The sequence below is a fragment of the Dama dama genome, chromosome 10 (assembly GCF_033118175.1).
Source record: "Dama dama isolate Ldn47 chromosome 10, ASM3311817v1, whole genome shotgun sequence".
In the NCBI taxonomy this organism is placed as follows: domain Eukaryota; kingdom Metazoa; phylum Chordata; class Mammalia; order Artiodactyla; family Cervidae; genus Dama; species Dama dama.
The window spans coordinates 27,546,668-27,570,522 of record NC_083690.1 but is presented as its reverse complement, the minus strand read 5'-3'; the positions used below and the strand labels follow the sequence as shown (position 1 = coordinate 27,570,522).

At 46.5% G+C, this 23,855-nt stretch overlaps 1 protein-coding gene across 1 annotated transcript; it reads left to right on the top strand.

The window, feature by feature from the left end:
• The first annotated feature begins 17,877 nt into the window (after window positions 1-17,877).
• Window positions 17,878-23,526, top strand: ZNF689 (zinc finger protein 689). The gene is made up of 3 exons (XM_061153228.1): window positions 17,878-18,421; window positions 18,634-18,747; window positions 20,685-23,526. Exons 1-3 carry the CDS (start codon window positions 18,217-18,219, stop codon window positions 21,860-21,862), a joined length of 1,497 nt encoding a protein of 498 aa, XP_061009211.1. The 5' UTR covers window positions 17,878-18,216; the 3' UTR covers window positions 21,863-23,526.
• The last annotated feature ends 329 nt before the right edge of the window (window positions 23,527-23,855 follow it).

Here is a 23,855-nt window from a genome sequence, read left to right as displayed (position 1 = left end):
GTTTCCTAGAGAGGCCCCATTGAGTCGGTTTCCAGTTCCATTCTAGGTTCCTGAGTCGCGTTACCAGGTTGCCAGGGAAAAGTTTGGCAGGGGGTGGTCGGGGCCAGAGATTAGCGCTGGTGCCGACTCAGGCTTCTTTGCTCGCACGATGACCTGGAGAGACTGAGCTGAGTCAAACTGAGGAGGAGGCTGGGGCGTTCACTTCACCCGACTGTTGTGTACCTCTTCCTGCAGGAGAGGTTTCTATAGAGGACGGGCTCCCACGAGCACTCTGAAGAGAAGCCTGGCTGATAGGGTCTGTAAATAATCCTTAGCAGTAAGGAATCAGGGATCCTGCTGCTTAGAGAGGCTGCTTCGTGAAACTTTTAAACCAGGAGCCTGTTGTTGGGGGTAGGTAATGGGCTTGTACTGGCTTCTGGTCTGTGAATGCGCCCTCACTGCTTTACCAAAGCCCATGCCTCCACTAGTTCTCTTTCCCCAGGATTCGCTGGGACAAACTAGTACTTATTTTTCCTGATAGAACAAAAAAGACTAAAGCCTAAAATCGGGTCTGAATGAGGATGAAGAGTGACCTACTCGGCCCAACATAATTCTGTGGGATTGAGTGATAAAGAGTAATGACCCAGAAAGGATGATATAAAAAGAGCAGCACTGGAAAGCGTTGGTGTGGAACGTGAAGACTCCCCAACTCTGTAACGAAAGACTCAACCAGATAGGTGTCCTAGGACTACAGCAACTCTCTCTAGTACAAGGCCGGCTGGGTCCTCTGGAAATCCATGATGAGACTTCTGGTGAGAATAAGCAACAACTGGTTCAACTAGAAGTGTTCTCTCTTCCCCTGGAGCAGGGCTGGCTACACAGGTGCATGAGGAGGGTCCCTGCTGGTATGGCGATGCTTCCAGCTGTAAGTAGAGATCACTCTTCATCTTGGTAAATTGAGAGGCCCCCTGTAGGCTTTCACTTGCCTGCTTAAACACAGAGGTATTTCCCAGACTGCAGGTTAATGAAACGCTTTCAAGGGCAGAGCAAACCTGATCTGAGTTTTGATTCTCTAAAGTCTGCTGAAGAAGTCAATGCCAAGGGTAAAGGAAGTAGCCTAAAGAAAGGGCCTGGTTTCTGAGAATCTGTTTGGGGAGGACTTGGCCCTAAACCCAGGCCAGCGGTGATGAGCCTTGGTACCCTCACAGTCCTGCCTCACCCCTCTTTGTGACTGCCGTTTCAACAGCTCTTACCTTATCCACTGCCTGTGTACATACCCCAGGCAAGGCCAGTGTCTGCTGATCAGTGATCAGAGGCCGCTCCCAGCTTTCAGTGGAGCAGGTGATGTGGCTGGAGATTGGCACATCCATGTATCTATTCTTCAGAATCCGTGGACCCCATTAGTCTCTGGGTCTCACATCTGCTTAACTGGTCCTGGCCTTAGTGGTCTCAACTGTAAAATGGGAACAATAAACCCTGCCATACTTGTCTCTAAACAGAATGAGAAGATCAAGTGAGAAGGCACATCTGAATGTGCTTGCTAAATAAGTCTCAGGCTGCAGGTAAAAAGAAGATGATTAAAAAACCTGCCTCTTCCTTCTCACGGAGTACCCTATCCCTTCTGGTCCTCAAGCCAGCTGCTCTCCTCAGTATCTTTGTTTGCAGAAGCGTCTAGCCTGAGCTCTAGATCACCCAGGGTGGATTAGGTTGGGTTGTGGCCGCAGGGTGTTGAGATGAGAGGAATGCACTTACAACCCTTTGCCAAGCACCACCCCTGCGGACTTCCCCCGTGGTCCAGTGGTTAAGAATTCGCCTGCCAATGCAGGGGACACGAGTTTGATCGCTGCTCTGCGAAGATTCCAAATACTGTGGGACAGCTAAACTCATGTGCCGCAACTACTGAGCCCACTCTCTAGAGCCTGTGCTCTGCAACAAGAGAAGCCACTGCAATGAGGAGCCCGTGCACTGCAACTAGAGAGAGATTGCGTGCAGCAGTGAAGACCCAGCACAGCCAAAAATAAGATTTAATTCAGAAGCAAAAAGAACCACCTGTGAGAAATGGTAGGCAGCTTTGAGTTTGGATTGTTACTCTGGTTCGCATCAACCATTCAGCAAAATTGCAATATCTATGTGCCGTGCTGTGGCAACAGACAAGTGCCTGTCCCGAGGAGTTTGCAGCTTATATGCCTGTATACAAGATGGCCAAAAAAAAAAAACAACAAGATGGCCATTGGCTCCATTGCTTCCATCAGCCTCAGTCCCTTGCACCGGGAAGTACTTAGTCCAACCAGGTACCAGCACCAATTTAATTCCCCTAATGAGCTTTTTAGACCATCTCTGGGGGCTCTTTCACTCTGGTCAGCTACTTCCTAGAATTTTTATTTACCTGGGAAAGTTGGTCCTGCCTATGGTCTAACTCCTTTTCTTCCCCAGTTTAGAGAACCACCTGCCACCACTTCTAACCTTGCCTCCTTTTGTGTGGGGGGAGGGTATGATAGACAGGTGTCAAGTTTGGAGGAACTGAATGGTACAGTGAGGGGGCTTATGAGGAAGATGTCAGGGGAGGGGAGATGGTTGGGAGGATTGGAGAGAGTCAGGAGGGGGAAGGGAAAGAAGATGTGGTACATATTTACAGTGAAATATTACTCAGCCATAAAAAGGAACAAAATTGAGTTAATTGTAGAGATGGGATGGATCTAGAGTCTGTAATACAGAGTGAAGTAAGTCAGAAAGAGAAAACAAATATCATACATTAATGCATATAAAGGGAATCTAGAAAAATGATAGAGATGAACCTATTTGCAGGGAAGGAATAGAGACGCAGACATAGAGAACAGACATTTGAACACAGAGGGAAGGGGAGGATGGGATGGATTGGGGGGTTAGGTCTGACATACACACTACCATGTGTAAAACAGACAGCTGGTGGGACACTGCTGTCCCACCAGGGAGCCCAGCTTGATGCTCTGGGATGACCGAGAGGAGTGAAATGGGGGCTGGGTGGGAGGGAGGTCCAAGACAGAGGGGATATATGTATACATACAGCTGATTCACTTCGTTGTACAGCAGAAATTAACACAACATTGTAAAGCAGTTATACCCCAATTTAAAAAAAAGGAAGGGTGAAGGAAGCTGTCTATTAGTATCTGAAACTGACATATAATGCTGTGACAGTTATTCATTTATTACTTCTCAGAAAAAAAAACAAATGTCACTCTTTTGGCCTGCTCTATGAAAATGGAGCTGGACCGTAGAACTACTTTTTCTTGGCCAGCTGGCATCTTACTAAGTTTTATTAGTAGAGAGCTGGGGAAACATTGCAGGAAGAAAGGGCTTTGGTTCTGGGTTCCCGCTGTGCACCCAGTGACCAGAAACTTCCCCTGGTACACCCCTGGGGTAGTTTGTAGTGGAGTGCCTCTGTGAGACACTTTCCCTTAAACAGTTTTCCCTGGTACCCTAGAGGGAAAATTTCCAGTAAGTGCCACCAGAGTGGCACTCCAGTGACTTCTGTGTTCTCTCTAAAAAATTCTGGATCTCCAGGCTTCCCTGGTGGCACATCCCCAATGCAGGGGATGTGGGTTTCATCCCTGATCAGGGAAGATCCCACATGCTGAGGGACAACAAAGCCCATCCGCCACAACTATTGAGGCTGCACACCCTACAGCCCAGGCTCTGCAACAAGAGAAGACACCACGATAAGAAACCGGAACACTACAACAAGAGAGCGGTCTCCACTGCAACTAGAGAAAGCTGGCATGCAGCAGTGAAGACCCAGTGCAGCCATAGGTAGATAAATATTTTTCAAAATCCTGGATCTCAGCCCCTGGGAGGCCCAGACAGAGGCTCTTTCTTGGGTGTAATATCTCCAGCTGAGGGACAATGGCTGCTCTTAAAAAAATTATTTATGTATTTACTTGGCTGTGTCGGGTCTTAGTTGCCATGCTTGGCTTCTCTTTAGTTGTGGTATGCCAGCTCTAAGGTGCTTGGGCTCAGTAGTTGTGCATGAGCTTAGTTGTTCGGCAGCATGTGGGATCTTGGTTCCATGACCAGGATCAAACCCAAGTCCATTGCCTTGGAGGGCAGACTCTTAATCACTGAATCACCAGGGAAGCCCTAGTGGCTGCTCTCAGATCCACTCTTCCTGTATTCTTTAGAATTCTCTTTACATCTTACTATCTCTAGTGGGCAGAATTGTGTCCTTCAAAAAGATATGTTCAAGAGACTTCCCTGGTGGTCCAGTGGCTAAGACTCTGAACTCTCAATGCAGGGACTGTAGTTTCAGTCCCTGGTCAGGAAACTAGATCCCACATGCCCTAACTAAAGATCCTGTGTGCTGCAACTAGAAGATCCCACGAGCTGAGATTAAGATCTAGTGCTGCCAAATGACCCCTAGTTCCTTTGACTGTGACCTTGTTTGGAAATAGACTCTTCGAAGATATAATCAATGAGGTCATACTGGATTTGGGGCAGGGGGAGGGGCTCACTCCAATGACTGGTGTCCTTGTAAGAAGAAGGAAGTTTGAACAGAGATACACAGAAAGGAGAAGGTCATGTAAAGATACACAGAGAGACATGTAGGAAGAATGCCATGCGGTAACAGAGACAGAGACTGGAGTGATGCATCTACAAATCCAAGAAAGGCCAGAGATTGCCAGCAAACACTGAAGCTAGGAAGAGGCAAGGAAAGAGTCTACTTAGGATCTCAAAGGGGTATGGCCCTGCTGATGCCTTGATTTCAGAATTCTAGTCTCCAGAACTAGAAGAGAATAGATTTGTGTTGTCTTTTTAAATTTTTATTTATTTATTTTTAGTTTTGGCTGCACTGGGTCTTCATTGCTGCCCACAGGCTTTCTCTAGTTGTGGAGAGCGGGGGCTAGTCTTTAGTTGTGATGCGAGAGCTTCTCATTGCAGTGACTTTTCTTGTTGGGGAGCACGGGCTGTAGAACACACAGGCTTCAGTAGTTAGTTATGGCACACAGGCTTAGTTGCCCCATAGCATGTGGAGTATTTCTGGACCAGGGATCAAACCCATGTCCCCTGCATTGGCAGGCAGATTCTTAACCACTGGACCACCAGGAAAGTCCTTGTGTTGTCTTAAGGCACAACGTTTGTGGTAATTTGTCATGGCAGCCCTAGGAAACTAACATGTAATCCAATCCCTCATTTCTCTAACTCCCTTTTATAGTTGGGGCTTCCCTTGTGGCTCAGCTGGTAAAGAATCCATCTGCAATGCAGGAGACCTGGGTTCACTCCATCCGTGGACTGGGATAATCCCTGGAGAAGGGAAAGACTACCCACTTCAGTTTTCTGGCCTAGAAGATTCCTTGGTGTTGTGAAGAGTCGGACATGACTGACTCTCACTTCACTTTTATAGTTGATTTTCTTTTTTTTTTTTTTTGCTCCTTTGGCTGTGTAGAATCTCAGTTCCCTGACCAGGGACTGAACCTGGGCCACAGCAGTGAAAGCCCAGAATCCTAACCACTAGGCAACCAAGGAATTCCTGTAATCAATTCATCCTTGTTGAAATTGCTGTGTGGATTCTCTCTCCCAATTGCACCCAGACGTGCACCATCACTAACAAAAATACCAGTGTTTTAGTACTAAAGAAAGTGGAATATCCAAATCTTGAAAGTTCCTACTGCAGTTAATATGAAAATATTTCAGAGAGTAGGCCATTTTTGAGAGAGGTTTAAAATCTTCATTGCAGACATATTCCTTAAAGGCATTTTAAATACTCCTATCACACCTGAAAAAGAATAAAAAATGAGAACGGATGGTGCCTATGAGGAAGCTGACTCAACCAAAGTGGAGGATGTTGGGCTGGACAGCTGCCTGTTATTTCAAGGGCATTCCTGGCATCCTGTGGTTTTAGGTGACAGCCAGCTCTAGACAACACTCAGAATACAAGTCTAGAAATGGGTGCACCTAATATAGGTGGGAAGGCAGAGAGATAGTGGTATCAGTGGCAGTGTTGGGGCAGGGAGGTCCATGACGCAGAAAACACATTCACAGGGACTTCCCTGGCGGTCCAGTGGCTAAGACTCCATGCTTCCGATGTAGGGGGCTTGGGTTCATTCCCTGGTCAGGGAACTAGATCCCATATGGTGCAACTAAGAGTTTGCATGCCAAAATGAAGATCAAAGCCCACAACTAAGACCCAGTGCAGCCAAATAAATAAGTAAATATTGGGAAAAAAAAAACAAAACCACACTCATATGCCAAGACCTTTGCCCTCGAGAAAGAGGCCTAGGTGAAGAAGGCAAGGGCCCAGGATGGTCAAGAAGGCTCTAAATATGGGATGACGTGTCCATCTATTTGTTCAACACATTTTTAAAACTCAAACCACATGCCAGACACACAAAAAAATACTATGGCAAGCAAGACAATGAGAGTCCTTGTCCGCAGAGAGACAAGCAAATAGAGTGGTGCAGTGACATAAATGCTAAACTCAGCTTATATACAGATTCCCAAAAAGGACATAAGCAGAGCTAGAAAAATTCTCAGAAGAAGTGATGAATCATCTAAGAACTGAGGGAAAAGTGTTTGGGGGAGGAGAAGATTGTGCGTGGGTCACAACCATGCAGAGGAGCAGAGGGTAAAACTCAGGGTGTCAGCCTTCCAGAACTAAAGCACACGGGCTTCCCTGGCAGTCCAGTGGTTAAGAATCTGCCTGCCAGTGCCGGGGACACAGGTTTGATCCCTGGTCCAGGAAGATCCCACATGCTGAGGACTCACTAAGCCCATGTGTCACAACTACTGAACCTGAGTTCTAAAGCCTGAGCTCTGCAACAAGAGAAGCCACTGCAATGAGAAGCCTGTGCACAACAATAAACCTCATAACCCTCATTCATGGCAACTGGAGAAAGTCTGCATAGGGCAATGAAGAAGCAACAGAGCCAAAAATAGCATAAATAAATCTTTTGAAAATATAAATGTGTAAAAAAATGTCTTAAGAACGAATGCACACCTTTTAGAATAAATGTGTTGAATACATGCTCCTTTTACTATGATGAAATAAATGAGTAGAGAAATAACCCATCTACAATCCTATTTTCTGAAAATCACTGTAACCCTTAATACAATTTAAAGGACAAAGTCATTAACTTAAAAATATGTATCCAGTGGTAACATATATGTAACTTAGAATAAAAATTACAGCTATAGTCAACAATGAGTGAATTTTGAAGCAAAAGAAGGCAGATGTTAAAGTGTGTGTGTGTGTGTACAAAATGATTCCATTTGTATTATGTTCGAAAAGAGGCAAAACTAATCTGTAATGTTAGAAACTGGACTCGTGGTTATTTCTGGGAAGAGTGGTGACTAGAAGGTGCATAAGAGGTTTCTAGGCAATGCTTTGGTTTCTTGATCTGGATACTGGTTGTGTGGGTGTGTTCATTTTATGAAAATTCATTGAGCTTACACGTAAGATTTGTGCACCTTTGTGTATATTATGCTTTAAATTTTTTTTAATGTATATCTCAATATGTAAATGCTTGGGGTAAGGCTTTGCCAAAGGATTTAGTGAAGTGTTCATATAGAAATATGCTTGCACCTACACATAAGGCTTCCCTGCTGGCTCAGATGGTGAAGAATCTTCCTGCAATGTGGGAAAACCTGGGTTCAATCCCTGGGTCAGGAAGATCCCCTGGAGAAAGTAATGGAGACCCATTCCAGTATTCTTGCCTGGAGAATTCCACAGACAGAGGAGCCTGGTGGGCTATAGTCCACGGGATTATAAAGGGTCAGATATGACTGAGTGACTAACACTTCAAATATAGGATTTTTTGTTTAACTTTTTTAATTTTAAAAAATTTTTTAAAATGTTATTTATTTAAACTGTGCTGAGTGGCTTACAAGATCTTAGCTCCCCAACCGGGGATTGAACCAGCACCCTCGGCAGTGAAAGTCCTAACCACTGGACTGCCAAGGAATTCCCTAGAATTTCTATGAACACAGAGGCTACAAAGCCTTTGACTGGGTAGATCACAATAAACTATGGAAAATTCTGAAAGAGATGGGAATACCAGACCACCTGACCTGCCTCTTGAGAAATCTGTATGTAGGGCAGGAAGCAACAGTTAGAACTGGACATGAAACAACGGACTGGTTCCAAATAGGAAAAGGAGTGTGTCAAGGCTGTATATTGTCACCCTTCTTATTTAACTTATATGCAGAGTACATCATGAGAAATGCTGGGCTGGATGAAGCACAAGCTGGAATCAAGATTGCCAGTAGAAATGTCAAGGTTTCAGATGTCTGAAATGTCTGAGGTTTCAGATATGCAGATGACACCACCCTTATGGCAGAAAGCAAAGAAGAACTAAAGAGCCTCTTGAAGAAAGTGAAAGAGGAGAGTGAAAATGTTGACTTAAAGCTCAACATTCAGAAAACTAAGATCATGGCATCCGGTCCCATTACTTCATGGCAAATAGGTGGGGGAAACAGTGGCTGTCTTTATTTTTGGGGGTTCCAAAATCACTGTAGATGGTGACTGCAGCCCTGAAATTAAAAGACGCTTGCTGCTTGGAAGGAAAGTTATGACCAATCTAGACAGCATATTAAAAAGCAGAGACATTACTTTTCCAACAAACGTCCATCTAGTCAAGGCTATGGTTTTTCCAGTTGTCACGTATGGATGTGAGAGTTGGACTATAAAGAAAGCTGAGCGCCAAAGAATTGATGGTTTTGAACTGTGGTGTTGGAGAAGACTCTTGAGAGTCCCTGGGACTGCAAGGAGATCCAACCAGTCCATCCTAAAGGAGATCAGTCCTGAGTGTTCATTGGAAGGACTGATACTGAAACTCAAACTCCAATACTTTGGCCACCTGATGTGAAGAGCTGACTCACTGGAAAAGACCCTGATGCTGGGAAAGATTGAGGGCAGGAGGAGAAGGGGACGACAGAAGATGAGAGGGTTGGATGGCATCACTGACTCAATGGACATGAGTTTGGGTAAACTCCGGGAGTTGGTGATGGACAGGGAGGCCTGGCGTGCTGCGGTTCATGGGGTTGCAAAGAGTTGGACACGACTGAGCAACTGAACTGAACTGAGCAGCCAGAAACTCAGGCTGTCACAGATGGGTTGTGTTGCTGATTCAAATTCAAGTGTAGCCATTTATGCTATGATTTTCCAAAATGGCAAACAATCCTCAGCAAAATTCCAAACTAAACAAAATACAATTTTCCCTCCATATACACAGGCTTTCCTGGAAAAGTCAGGATTAAAACTGTACTTGCTCATGGAGAGCTCACAGCTTATTGTAGTGCTCCTATTCTTGTATTGACCAAAAATTATGTAAAATTTTCAAATGTTATTCTGATTAAATGGAAACTGATACCTAGTCTCCCATAATGAGATTCTGTGGAATCATAAATAAGTCAGCACAGTTTTCTTTGAAAAAAAAAAAAACTGTACTTGTAAGTTTGTGCTTCTATATAAAGTAAATTCAGGTTCTATACTCAATCACAAACCTATTTTACCTACATGATGTCCATGGAGCATTCTGACAATGATGGGGAACAAAGGACAGTTTTTCACTGAGCGGGACTATCTGGTTCTGAGCAAGACAACTGATACCCTTGGGCCCACCCTTATCTATGTTTATTAGAAATTGACCATTCTCCCACTGTGGAATGTAAGCATCTTGAGAGGACCTTTGCCTGTTTTTTTCACAGAATTATCCTAAGCTATAGGATACAGAATAGACTGGAACTGGCAGGGAAAAGCCATGAGAAGGAAGAACTAGGATAACAGGATTTTAGGTCTGATATACTAGCAACATGAATGAAGTGTAGTTGAATAATCAACTAAAATGTTTAGGAAAAACAACAAGCTCTCTCAACTCAACAAATATGTGAAAATATTTAGCAGCCAGTTAGATGTGCAGGCCTAGAGGAGGATTTCTCAACCGCAGTTGGATGCCTAAACCTTGGGAAAATGTACCTTAAAAATAAGGGATGTAACAAAGAAGAAAGATGAGCTGAAAAATAAAACCAACAAAACAAAAAGGGATTCAGAAGCCACTGGAGGAAAGGGGCAGAGTGTTTTAACAAAGAGGTTGGCAGGACTTGGAGAGAATTGCTTTAGCAAAACAGTAGGAAAATAGCCTGGTTGGCATGAATTTTCCTAGGTGGACAGGTGATGAAAATGTAGATGTAGCTCCATAGCCAGTAAGAAGGGGAAAGCAAATAAAAATTTCCCCATTATTTCAATATTTTGAGAAATTGCTGTGCCAGGAGTAGCTGTACAGCAGAATGGTTAGGATACATGGGCTTCAAAATCAGATACATTGAATTCTATTGCTGGTCCTTAATTTAGCAGTGTTGGGCTTCCCGGGTGGCTCAGCGGTAAAGAATCTGCCTGCAAGGCAGGAGCCGCAGGAAGCGCAGGTTTAATCCCTGGGTCGGGAGGACCCCCTGGAGAAGGGGAAGCAACCCACTCCAGTATTCTTGCCTGGAGAATCCCATAGAAAGAGGAGCCTGGTGGGCTATAGTCCGTGGGGTCGCGAAGAGTCAGATACGTCTGAAGCGGCTTAGCACACACAAATGTTACAGTAAATGGGTTCTTACTCGACTGCGCTTGAGCGCCCCCATTCGGAAAGTCCATGGGGTCGCAAGAGTCGGACACCACTTAGCGACTAAACCACCAAACCGCACAGTTCCTGGCACATGGTGTGGGTTGTTTTTCTTGTTACAGTATAGTTATTAGGTGCTCAGGGGCAACAAAAACTAAATTCTGACTTTGCCCACTCAGCTCTCAGAGCGGTGGAGAAAAGGGAAGAGTGCTCTTCTCTAAGTCACTGAAATCCAGCTAGTGTGTCAGGGACTTTATGTCAAGACTGTCAAGAAATTGACAGTCTCAGGGCCAAGATGTCTCAGAAGGAAAAGCCCTAGTGATTAGGTCAGAAAGAGCACTGGACTTGGAGCCAGATAGACCTGGATACCAGTCACCCAGTCTCAATGTTCTTCTTCTTCTTCTTTTTAAATTTTCTTATTCTTAAATAGGGCTTCCATGGTGGCTCAGATGGTAAAGCGTCCAGCTGCAATGCGGGAGACCTGGGTTCGATCCCTGGGTTGGGAAGATCCCCTGGAGAAGGAAATGGCAACCCACTCCAGTACTCATGCCTGGAAAATCCCATGGACTGAGGGGCCTAGCAAGCTATAGTCCATGGGGTTGCAAAGAGTCTTTAAGAGGGACCACACTCCCTGCCCTCACATGGAGCGTTGCTCAGGGTTAGATGATTCCAATGAGAAGGCTGTTTTGCACCTGGAGCAATGAAGAAATTCCATAAAGGTGCTCAGTTCCACAAAACTGGCATCTCTCAGGACAGGAACCGAGTTCATTTTGCTGTCAGGACGCACTCTCTGAGGCCTTGTGGGTCAGCAGAACAGAAAGAGTCGACGTAGAATCGCCCAGAGGGCGCTGACCAGTGCGGACTCCCTGCATAGTAACCTCCTGGGGGCTCCTGCTGCTGCTCTGCGAACCCGGCCCTCTGTCAGGCGTTACCTAGCAACAGCGTCCTGGAGTCTGGCCCAAGAGGCCAATCAGCGTGGACTTCGTTATTTCAGTGATGTAAACGGTCCAATCACTGGGCGTTGTCAGAAGACACGTCCTCAAGCTAATCTCCTCAAGCACCAATGAGGGGTAAGGAATTTTAGGAGCTGGAGCTAAATATTTGGAGCTAGCTCTTATTTGATAAGATCATCTGAAGGAAACGAATGGCTAGCTTCCGACTGCTTTTGAATGATGGTTGTGAAGGCAGTCGCCGCCATATTCTCTTAGGGCATTTTCCGATACCTTTGTTCACTCTTGAGTCCGAGAGTGACCACGACGCTATGATTCCTCTGTTTTGGCCGCAGCGTGGGCCCACGCGTAGGCAGATCCGAGCCAGCTCAGACGCCAGGTCTAGCAGGGCAGTGCTCCTTGGCTCGGAAAAGAGAGTGGCCCTTGGATTGGGGCATCCAGGACTTGGGGATTGGAAGAATTCAAGCGCCGCACCAGCACCGTTCCGCACTTGAAGCCCAGAGCCTGGATCCCGCCGAGGAGACTGTGAGCTGTGAAGCTTTACCGCCGCGGCCGAGTATTTCTTCTTGGAGAAGCGAAATCGGAGGCACAGAAGGCTCTTTACCGAAAGTGATGTAGAGACCTACGGCCACCTGGGGGCGCTCTGTGAGGGCCGTTCGTGGTCTCCTCCCTATGCCTATTTTTGCTTTTTATTCGTCTATTCACAGCGTACCTAATTAAGAGAGTTCTTAGAAGAGAGCCGCAGAAGAGGATTAATCAAACCCGGCAAAATGCCTGAAGGGGAGAGGAACAGAGGGCGTAGTGAGCTGAAGCTTGGGAGGGGCTGTCCTAGAGTCTCTAGGAAGCCTTTTATAATTATTTACCACGATCATCTGTCTATGACTAGGACATAGTTTTGTTTGTTTCTTTTTTTAACGGCTTTATTGAAATATTACTCACACACCATATAATTCACCCGTTTAAACTGTACAATTTTTTTTTTTAAGTATATTTAGAGTTATGACTCATTGGAAAAGACCCTGATGCTGGGAAAAATTGAGGGCAGGAGGAGAAGGGGACGACAGAAGATGAGATGGTTGGATGGCATCATCGACTCGATGGACATGGGTTTGGGTGGACTCCGGGAGTTGGTGATGGACAGGGAGGCCTGGCGTGCTGGGGTTCATGGGGTCGCAAACAGTCGGACACGACTGAGCGATTGAACTGAACTGAGAGTTATGAAACCATCACCACAATCAACTAAGCACATTTTCATAACCCCGGAAAGAAACTCCTCAGCCATCACTCCTCATTCTCCCCTCCCTCAGCTCCTGGCAACCACTAATCTGCTTTCGGTCTCTGTATATGTGCCTTTTCTGGACACTGCATGTAAATGAAACTATAAGACATGGTCTTTTGTATTCAGCTTATTTCTCTTGGCATGTTTTTTAAATTCTTCCATGTTGTAGCATGAATCTTTAACTTTTTTTTTCATTTATTTTTTTTTAACATTTTGAAAATAGATTTTATTTTTAAAGTAGTTTAGGGTTCACAGTAGAATTGAGCAGAATGCCCAGAGAGTTCCTATATCCCTCTGCCCTCCCACCAGCCTCCCCCACAATCAACATCCCATACCAGAGGGGTAGATTTTCTACAATCTATGAACCTACATTGGGCTTCACCAGTCGCTCAGTGGTAAAGAATTCACCTGCAATGCAGGAGATGCGGGTTCAATCCTTTGGTTGGGAAGATCCCCTGGAGGAGAGCATGGCAACTCACTCCAGTATTCTGGCCTGGAGAATCCTATAGACTGAGGAGTCTGGCAGGCTATATAGTCTATAGGGTTGCAAAGAGTCGAACACGACTGAAGTGACTGAGCACCACACTGCATGAAACTTCATTGGTTCATCATTATCACTCAAAGTTCACAGTTTATATTAACGTTCACTTTTCATGTGCTTCAGTTTTGACAAATGCATAATGGCATGTATCCACTATTATTATAGTTATGTGCAATAGTTTCATTACCCTAAAAATCCTTCATGTTCCAACTGTTTGTTTCTCCTTTCCCAACCCATGGAAACCACTGATCTTTTTATTGTCTCCATGGTTTTCCTTTTTCCAGAATGTCATATAGTTGGAATCATACAGTAATCACTTAGGAACTTGCATTTAAGGTTACTATATATCTTTGTACATCTTGATTGCTCATTTTTTTTATTGCTCATTTTTTTTTTAATCATTTATTTATTTGGCTGCACTGGGTCTTAGTTGTGACATGGGAGATCTTCGTTCTTTGTTGCAGGAGGCAGGATGTTTAGTTGCGGCATGTGGGATCTAGTTTCCTGACCAATGATTGAACCTGAGACCCCCGCATTTGGAGTACAGAGTCTTAGCCACTGGACCACAAGAGAAGTCCCAATAGCTCATTTCTTTTCACTGGTAATATTTAACTGTATGAATATACCACAGGTTATTTATCCATTCACTTACTGAAGGCCATCATGGTTGCCCCAAAGCTTTGGCAATTATGAATAAAATTGCTGTGAACATTCATGTGCAAATTTTTTTTTCATGTGCAAATTTTTTTATGTGAACAGAAGTTATCAACTCCTTTGGGTAAATACCTAAGAGCATAATTGCTGAATCATATGATAAGAATATGTTTAGTTTTGTAAGAAATTGACAGTCATACAAAATGACTACTAATTTTTTTTCGATGGATTTCTTAGGAGTTTTCATATTATGTCACCTACATATAACAAGTTTTACATCTTTCCAATCTGGATGCCTTTTATTTCATATTCTTGCCTAATTCTGCCTAGAACAGTAGAAGTGATGAGAATAATATATATATTATTTATATTATGTATGATATATATAAGTATATATAAATTATAAAGGGTGTTAGATTTTGTCAAATTCCTTTTGCACATCTGTTAAGATGATCCTGTGGTCTTTGTCTTTATTTTATTGACACATGATGTATTACATGAATTTTCAGATGTCATGCCAACCTTGCACCCCTGGGCTAACTCCCATCCAATCATGGTATATAATCCTTTCTATAACCCCACTAGAATAACAACAAAAAAGAAAACAAGAAAGAGGAAAAAAAGAATAAAAAACCACCTTCATTTTCCCCTCTCCTCAGCCCATGATAATCACCCAACAACCATTCTACTTTGTTTCTATGAAACTGGCTAATTTAGATACTTCATATAAGTGCAACTGTTGCAGGAAGGGGGACCCAAACTGGGCTGTCTGACACTTGGAAATGAATTGTCTGAGGAGACACATGTGCTGACAAAGCAAGAGATTTTATTGGGAGAGGGCACCTGGGTGGAGAGCAGGAGGGTAAGGGGACCCAGGAGAACAGCTCTGCCACGTGGCTCGCAGTCTCGGGTTTATGGTGATGGAATTAGTTTCCGGGTTGTCTTTAGCCAATCATTCTGACTCAGAGTCCTTCCTGGTGGCGCACGCCTTGTTCAGCCAAGATGGATGCCAGAGAGAAGGATTCTGGGAGGTGGTCGGACCTGTGGTGTCTCCTTTTGACCTTTCCCGAACTCTTTCCGTTGGTGCAGGCTTATTAGTTCTGTGTTCCTTACCAGGACCTCCTGTTGTAAATCAACTTATGCAAATAGTTACTATGGTGCCTGGCCAGGGTGGAAGATTTCACTGAGTGTGCTTCCCCTAACACAACCACACAGTATTTATCATTTTGTGATTGGTTTATTTCACTTAGTATAATGTCCTCAAGTTTCATCCAAATTGTAGCATGTTGCAGAATTTCTTAATTTTTTAAGACTGGTTAATATTCCATTGTTTGTAAACACCACATTTTCATTATCCATTCATTGGTCCACAGATACTTGGGTTGCTACCACCTCCTGGCTATTGTGGATAATGCTGCTATAAACACGTGTGTGCATAAATAGCTCAAGACCCTGCTTTGAATTCTTTGGAGTATATACTCAAAGTGGAGTGGCTAAGTAATAAATTCTATTTTTCAATTTCTGAGGAACTGCTATACTGTTTTTGGTGGCACAGTGGTTAAGAATCTGCCTGCCTATGCAGGAGATGCACAAGATGGGGGCTTGATCCCTGGGTCAGGAAGAGCCCCTGGAATAGGAAATGGCAACCCACTCCAGTATTCTTGCTTGGAGAATTCCATGAACAGAGGAGCCTGTCAGGCTGCAGTCCATGGGGTCACAAGAGTTGGACACAACTGAGTGACTGAGCATAGCTGGTTCACCTGTGGACTTGATGGCTTCTTATAACCAAGTTACAACTAGCTATACTAATCATTGAAATTTGTTCTCTTTTTGTTGTTTTCAAATTAGGTACGCTTTGTGTCTCTCTGCTGTGCTGTGCTTAGTCGCTCAGTCGTGTTCGACTCTTTGCAATCGCATGGACCGTAGCCCATCACGCTCCTCTGTCCATGAGGATTCTCCAGGCAAGAATACTGGAGTGGGTTGCCATGCCCTCTTCAAGAAGATCTTCCCAACCCAGGGATTGAATCTAGGTCTCCTTCATTGCAGGCGGATTCTTTCTGGACAGATCCACAAGGGAAGCCCTGTGTCTCTCTGCTGTATTATAATCTTATTAATATTACTAGCTGTATTACTTATAGTCTATCTATTTTATAAAATTGTTGCCTCTTGCATTACCTAATGTATAACCAGGCCTCCAACAAAATTCAGTCAGTCAGTTCAGTTGCTCAGTCGTGTCCGACTCTTTGCAACCCCATGAAGCGCAGCACACCGGGCCGCCCCGTCCATCACCAACTCCTGGAGTTTACTCAAACTCATATCCATCGAGTCAGTGATGCCATCCAGCCATCTCATCCCCTGTCGTCCCCTTCTCCTCCTGCCCCCAATCCCTCCCAACAAAATTAATGGTGGCTAAATGTCTTGAGGCCATTGATCATATATATCTCTATATTAAATAATTTTAACAGTGTGACTCTAGGTATGAAGAAGCAACAGAGGAAACTATTTCCTGGGCCTAATCCAAAAATAGCACATTGGGTGGCTGATCAATAAAATCCTCCTCTGACCTAGGAACGAAAATTCCTGGTGCCATGGGACAAATTGATCATGAAATGCCTCTTAAACCTTACTTGAATTTATGACCAAGAAGGGGCCCTGTATGGGAGTTCCCCCGTGGGCAAGGGGTTAGGATTCCAGGCTCTCGCTTCTGTGGCTAGGGTTCAATCCCTGATGGGGGAACTGAGTTGTCACAAGCCTGGCGGGGGGGGGCGGGCGGCGGGGAGATAGCCCCCCCACTAAGGGGGGTGCCCTATGGAAAGGGAAGATATCCTGCTATTAATGCCACAATGTTGGCATGAATAAATGAATGAATGAATAAACCACAAATGTTGCCCACCATCAAGCCATCAGCCACTAAAACCGCCATGTCCCCCTGCCCCTGTCCTAAGGGGCACCCTGAGAGGAATTCAAGATGGAAAAATAGAGGAAACATTCTATTCTTTAATAGATACTGGGCTAGATAGTTACAATAAGTTGCATATCTAAAGAACAATTTCAACAAGTTGTGACACTCTTCCAACAGAGAAAAGCACAATATCATTAACTTGAAATGTCGGGTTTTTTTTTTTGCGATCAGCAATAATCTTTTGATTTTATAATTATATATATATAATGTGTATATTTCCAACAAATATATTTTTTGTGGAAATATTATTTCCAAAAATATTTCCAACAAAATCTGCTATATATACTGGCTCCTTCCTCGGAGCAGTTCCTCAGAGCTATCTGAGAGAATATAGTCCTCAGTTAAGGTCCCTGAATAAAACTCAACTCGCAAATTTTAGGCTGGTGCGTACCACAAAATCTTTGTTCCTTCTGCTTACTAGCAAGTACCCTCTGAGTTTTTCCTCATTGGTAGAACCAGGATGATAATCACCACTTTACACAGAAGTAGCAAAAAATAAATAAGTTGAAATGTGTAATATGTTGGGCGTGGTACCTGCGCAAAGGAAACGCTAACATTAACTCCCTTCCCCAAAGGGCAATAAGGAGCTAACCCACCATCGGAAGAGAAAGCCAGGAAAGACAACCCAGGGAAATTTCGGCCCCCGGTTGGCCAGAGTGACTCCGTCGCTGAAATCCTTCCCTCCCTCGGCTAGGCTGCACCTCTAGAGAACTGGGGACCGTTCCTGACCCCGGCGGGTTCGCCCCTTTCCGCCTCAAGACTCCTGGCAGTCACCCGACCCGAGGGTCCAGCTTTTCTGCCCTTACGCTTCCGTTGGCTTCGTTCAAACAGGCCGCTTTGGGCATCACCCAATCAGAATGCTCGATCTTCGGCCGCCGCCCAATGAGCGCGTGGAACGGGGGAAAAAAGGGCGTGAAGCCCAATCGCAGCGCCATCACACTTGAGGGCAAAGAGGTTAGGCAGCCGGCATGGCGCTCTGGTCAATAAAATCGATAGCTGGAAGCTGCCTGTGTTTCAGGCAAAGGCGGTGCAGTAGCGGCGCCGCCATTTTCGCCGAAGGCATCTTCCGGTGCCTTTCACCCAAGTTCGGGCAGGAGTTTCCTGAATAACAGCGAAAGGTTTCCGTTAGCCCCGCAGGCGGCTGATTCCGGTTCCCGCCGGGCCTCCCCGGCACGCTCCGTACGGGTCCGGCGGGGGCTCCCAAATACCCGGCCCCTCCAGCGCCCAGGGGCCGAGGCTGGGAGGGGGAAGGCCGTGGTGCCGGCTTCTCGGGTCCAATGGCGCGGCCTTCGGCTCTGCTCCCTGCGCGGGGACCAGGAGAGGCCAGACCCGGCCGGAGAAGGGGAAGGAGACCGAGGGCGGTGAAGTTCGGGGACGTGGCCTTGTACTTCTCCCGGGAGGAATGGGGGTGTCTGCGGCCCGCGCAGAGGGCCCTATACCGGGACGTGATGCAGGAGACCTACGGCCACCTGGGCGCGCTCGGTGAGGCCCGGCCCAGCCTGCTTCCGCGGGCCCAAAGGGATGGAGGAGCTGGGGGTGGGAGGAGGCAGGGAATCTAGAGGTCCAGGGTCCTGGCCTGCGACCAGGTTGTGTCAGGGGAGGAGGACGGGGGCTGGGCAGATGATGCCACCGGGGTAGATCAATCTACCTAGCATTGTGTATGAGCTGGGCCTGACTGGTTCTCCTTCCCCCAGGGTGCGCAGGTCCCAAACCAGCCCTCATCTCCTGGTTGGAACGAAATACCGATGATTGGGAACCGGCTGCCCTGGATCCACAGGAGTGCCCAAAAGGGGTAGCAGTCCAAAGAAGTGAGTGAAAAATGCCTCTGGAGGGCTTGCAGCCTCTAATGACTCAGTCCAGAGTTTTTCGGTGCCGAGGGGTAGCTATGACCCAAGCTGGAACGCTCCATTTACTGTGTTTATTTTCACAACTTAAGGATATTTGTCTCTTTGATTGGTGTCCAGTCCCTGTTGCCAATTTCTAAACTGACCACATGCAGTTGTATGTTGTGTAGATGGATCAGTGAACTTTTAAAAAGAGTTACCACCCTCTTGGGGCTTCCCAGGTGGCTCAGTGGTAAAGAATCCACCTGCCAATGCAGGAGACCCTGGTTGGATCCCTGGGTCAGGAAGATCCCCTGGAGAAGAAAATGACTCTCCATTCCAGTATTCTTGCCTGGAGAATCCTATGGACAGAGGAGCCTGGTGGGCTACAGTCCATGGGGTCGCAAAGAGTCAGACATGACTGAGCAACTAAACCTCCACCTCCACCACCCTCTTGCCTCCTTCCCAGGACTCTGCCTCCAGCCTGTTTTAAATTGGGCTCTAAGAGAGCCTATAGCGCTTCCTTGGAAGCTCTGAAGGTAAAGAATCTGCCTGCAATGCAGGAGACCCAGGATCAATCCCTGGGTCAGGAAGATTCCATGGGGAAGGGCATGGCACCCCACTCCAATATTTTTGCCTGGTGAATCCGGTGAATAGAAGAGCCTGGTGGACTGCAGTTCATGGAGTCGTAGGGTCAGACAGGACTGAGCAGCTAACACTGAGAGAGCCTGTACCTCTGAGTTTTCCAGATTTGGATTGAAAGGCTCCAGTGGGGCAGAGTGGTCTGGCGTGCACTGGCCTCTTTTTGCCCTTCTGGCCAAGTGACCCTGATCAGTGCAGGAATCTTTAGCCTTCAGGATGAAGCAAGGCTCTGATTAAGGCCATTCAGGTAGAAGGACCCCAGATCCACCTACAGGGGCAGATGCAACTCTGGGCTGGAGTTTCTTTGCCAGGTTCTCTAAAAGCAGGGATTTTTCTAAGTTTTGACATACTTCCTTTCTTAAAAGTTTTCAGTGTTTGCCCAGGCAGTTGTCAAATGGTTGGCAGTTATAATGTAAGTCAATTGGGGAATTTGGTGAAAATACACACTTCTGGACCCTATCCCAGAACTATTCATTTACTCATATAAATGTGTATGTGTGTGTGTATTTTCAATAGCCCCAGTTGATTTGGCTGTATGTTTAGGTTTGGTTCTCAGAGTGTGGTGTCAGACAACCACCAGAAGCAGCAGCATCGCTTGGGAGTGTATTAGAAAATGCAGAATCCCAGGGCCCACCTTAGACCTGCTGAATCCTGAACTGCGAGTAGGGCCCAGCAGTCTGTTTCATGCATGCATGCTCAGTCGCTGAGTCGTGTCCAACTCTGCGACTCCATGGACTGTAGCCCACTAGGCTACTCTGTCCATGGGGTCCTCCAGACAAGAATACTGGATTCGGTTGCCATTTCCTTCTCTAAGGGATTCTTCCCAACCCGGGAATTGAACCCTCATCTCCTGAGTTTCCTGCATTGGCAGGCAGCTTTACCGTTGCGTCACCTGCGAAGCCTCAGTGTGTTTCATTAAACCCTCCAAATGATCAGAATCACAATAAAATTTGAGAAGCATGGACTTAGAGGGCCTTATGATCTAGTTACTGCCAGATCATACCTCATTTGTTTTCATTTCCTGCCTTAAATTTAACCTCTTCAAAAACTTCTTAGTCTGCTTAATCTTTCCAAGAAACCTTCCCTGACTTCTCCAAGCTGGATTAGGGGCTTCGGTAATACCCTCCATATTTTGGAGCAGTATGTCTCACTTGGTTGGTTGTCTGTGTCACTCACACTCCTTGAAGATGGCGTTGAGTGTGATTGTTTTATAACCTGTAACACTAATAGGAAAGAGTAGAAGCCCAATATTTGTTAACTTCTCCTTTGTGTCCCTGTAGAAACCAGAAAGAAGAATGAAGAGAAGGAAGTATTCCCACCTAAGGAGGCTCCCCGAAAGGGGAAGCGTGGCCGGCGGCCCAGCAAACCCCGTCTGATCCCCCGGCAGACTTCAGGAGGTCCCATCTGCCCTGACTGTGGTTGTACCTTTCCCGATCACCTGGCCCTGCAGAGCCACAAGTGTGCCCAGAATCTGAAAAAGCCTTACCCTTGCCCGGACTGTGGGCGCCGCTTTTCCTACCCGTCCCTGCTGGTCAGTCATCGGCGGGCACACTCTGGGGAGTGTCCCTACGTTTGTGACCAGTGTGGCAAGCGGTTCTCCCAGCGCAAGAACCTCTCCCAGCACCAGGTCATCCACACAGGCGAGAAGCCCTACCACTGTCCTGACTGTGGCCGCTGCTTCCGGAGGAGTCGGTCCTTGGCCAATCACCGGACCACGCACACGGGTGAGAAACCCCACCAGTGCGCCAGCTGCGGGCGTCGCTTTGCCTACCCCTCCCTGCTCGCCATCCACCAGCGCACACACACCGGAGAAAAGCCCTACACCTGCCTGGAATGCAACCGGCGCTTCCGCCAGCGCACCGCCTTGGTCATCCACCAGCGCATCCACACGGGCGAGAAGCCCTACCCGTGCCCGGACTGCGAGCGGCGCTTCTCGTCCTCCTCTCGCCTGGTCAGTCACCGGCGGGTACACTCCGGGGAACGCCCCTATGCCTGCGAGCACTGCGAAGCCCGCTTCTCCCAGCGCAGCACGCTGCTCCAGCACCAGCTCTTGCACACAGGGGAGAAGCCGTACCCCTGCCCGGACTGTGGCCGCGCCTTCCGACGGAGCGGCTCCCTAGCCATCCACCGCAGCACGCACACCGAGGAGAAGCTGCACGCCTGTGATGACTGTGGGCGCCGATTCGCCTACCCCTCATTGCTGGCCAGTCACCGGCGAGTCCACTCGGGCGAGCGGCCCTACGCCTGTGACCTGTGCTCCAAGCGCTTTGCCCAGTGGAGCCACTTGGCTCAGCATCAGCTCCTGCACACGGGGGAGAAGCCCTTCCCCTGCCTGGAGTGTGGCCGCTGCTTCCGCCAGAGGTGGTCTCTGGCGGTCCACAAGTGTAGCCATGGGGTCCAGAACTGTGGCCCTCGATCTGCCATAGGGGCGCCTAGCCAGAAAGGCCAGGCCCTTTAGAAGGGGAGGGACTGTGTAAGTTCATTTCACTTCATGGAGGGGCCCAGAAAAGGGAAGGAGCCCCCTGATCATACAGGGCAGAGTCAGAACTAAAACCCACGTCTCTTGCTCCACAGAGCTGAACTTTAGTGTATTCTACCATGCTGGCTGCCTTAATACATGTGTCTAGAACAGACAGTCCCAGTTAGGAGAGGGGACATTATGTGGTAAAAATTTTCCAACCTGCCCTGCCCTAAAGGACTTGCTGTGTGTGGGGTATCAGGCTAAAGCTTCTCCCCATCTAATTTAGGGACTGTGTTTTCTAGTTTGAGCATGCAGTCAGGAGGATCCCATTCATGGGGTGCAAGATCTTCCCCCTCCTCTGCCTCTTCTTCCTTGCTAGGTTTGAAACAAATTTGGTTTAGCCCCCTTTTGACAGTATTCCTTCCAAGTGGTCTTCTGCCCTTTAAAACCTCCCTTGATGCAGCTCACTACCTCACAAGGCGGGTCCTTTCACTGTGGCATAGCTCTGACCTTTAGAAGGCCCTTAAGTACTACATTCTCCTTCCTTTGAAGCTTTGCCCAGAATATGTTTAAAACTTGATCTACGTGGCAGCCCTTCAGAAAACTTAATCACAGATACGTTGTCTCCATGTTTTCAGGTTAAGCAGCATTAATTTGGTCAACCATTCCTAAAAGACAGGCTTTCAGTTCCCACAGGTGATCTTTCCCCAGGCAGGTGCTGGTTTTTCAGTGTCTTTTTTAAAGAGTCACACAAAATAAGCCAGCATCACAGTGTGCACTATATCCCCTTGGTCTGTAATTGTTTGAACAGGTCTAGATTGCACTGGATTTGGGGGTGGTGACAGTGTACCAGGGCTTTATTGGGTTGCAGACACCTATATACCTAAGTTTTTTCTTTTTAAACCACATGCTGTGAAGCTAAGTCTTCTGCACCCTGAGTTTGGAAGTTTGGTTCAAGGTAGGTCTGGGACATAAGCAGAGTGAGCTCTGGGAGACTGATTTTAAGGAAAAGCAGAGTGGGGGAGCTGTGGTGTAGCAGCAAGAAGTAAAACTAGGACCAGCTTGTACTTTATCTGGTGGATTTGACTTTCTTGGGAACTGGGTCTCAGTCCTCCCTGATTCTCATGAGAACGAGAAGACACTGGTACAGAACCTTCCGTTGATTCCTCTGTCAGCATCTTTCATGAAATGAGACGAGGCCATTCAGGGAAGTTAGAAAGTTAGGTAATTGAATATGAAGCAGAAGTCTAGTCGTCAAATTATGTTCATGCCCGCCTCACAGAAGCTCCATATGGCAGTAGCATGTTTTAACCTTTGATGTGCCTTCATGGCACCCATCCCTAAGTAGGTACTCAGTAAAGCTTTACTGAATTAAATAAACAAGGCCTGCCACTTGGCCTTGGGGAGCTGCACCAAATTGGAATTTCCAAACATGACGTATAGTCCAACCCTTGAAGTCGGTCATCCTTCTACCCGTTGCTTCTTCCCTCATTTCTTCTGCCATCAGCCCCAGGGGCGTGTGGCTGGGGCAGAGTGTTTGTAATTTCCTCTGTTCTGGTCTTTAGCAAGTTGCATTGTAACTGTTTCTTCTTGGATTGATGGGCTACCCCCAAAGCAGGGGTCATATCAGATTGGGATTCATTAAAATGTCTGATGAGTGACTATGTTCCTTGTGGAATTATTGTTTATAAAATGTAAATCTAGTTCCTTGACTGAGGAGACATTTTTATAGTTCTGATGGAAACCTTGCCCTTCCCTAGCAGAGACCTATTAGAATTCTGCCTCATGTTCTATTGTAGAACTGGTTCTTTACCCTACTTTTATTGCCAGGCTAACCCAACTATTTCCTTTCCTAGGAATTTTAGAAATTTTTTTGGACCTCCATTGTAACTCATAAAATTTCAGAGCTGTTGGTAGGCAATCCCAGTAGGTGGTCTGTGGAGGGCTGAAATGAGGCAAGTTCTTAGGTTTCCTCATTAGTCCCAGGATC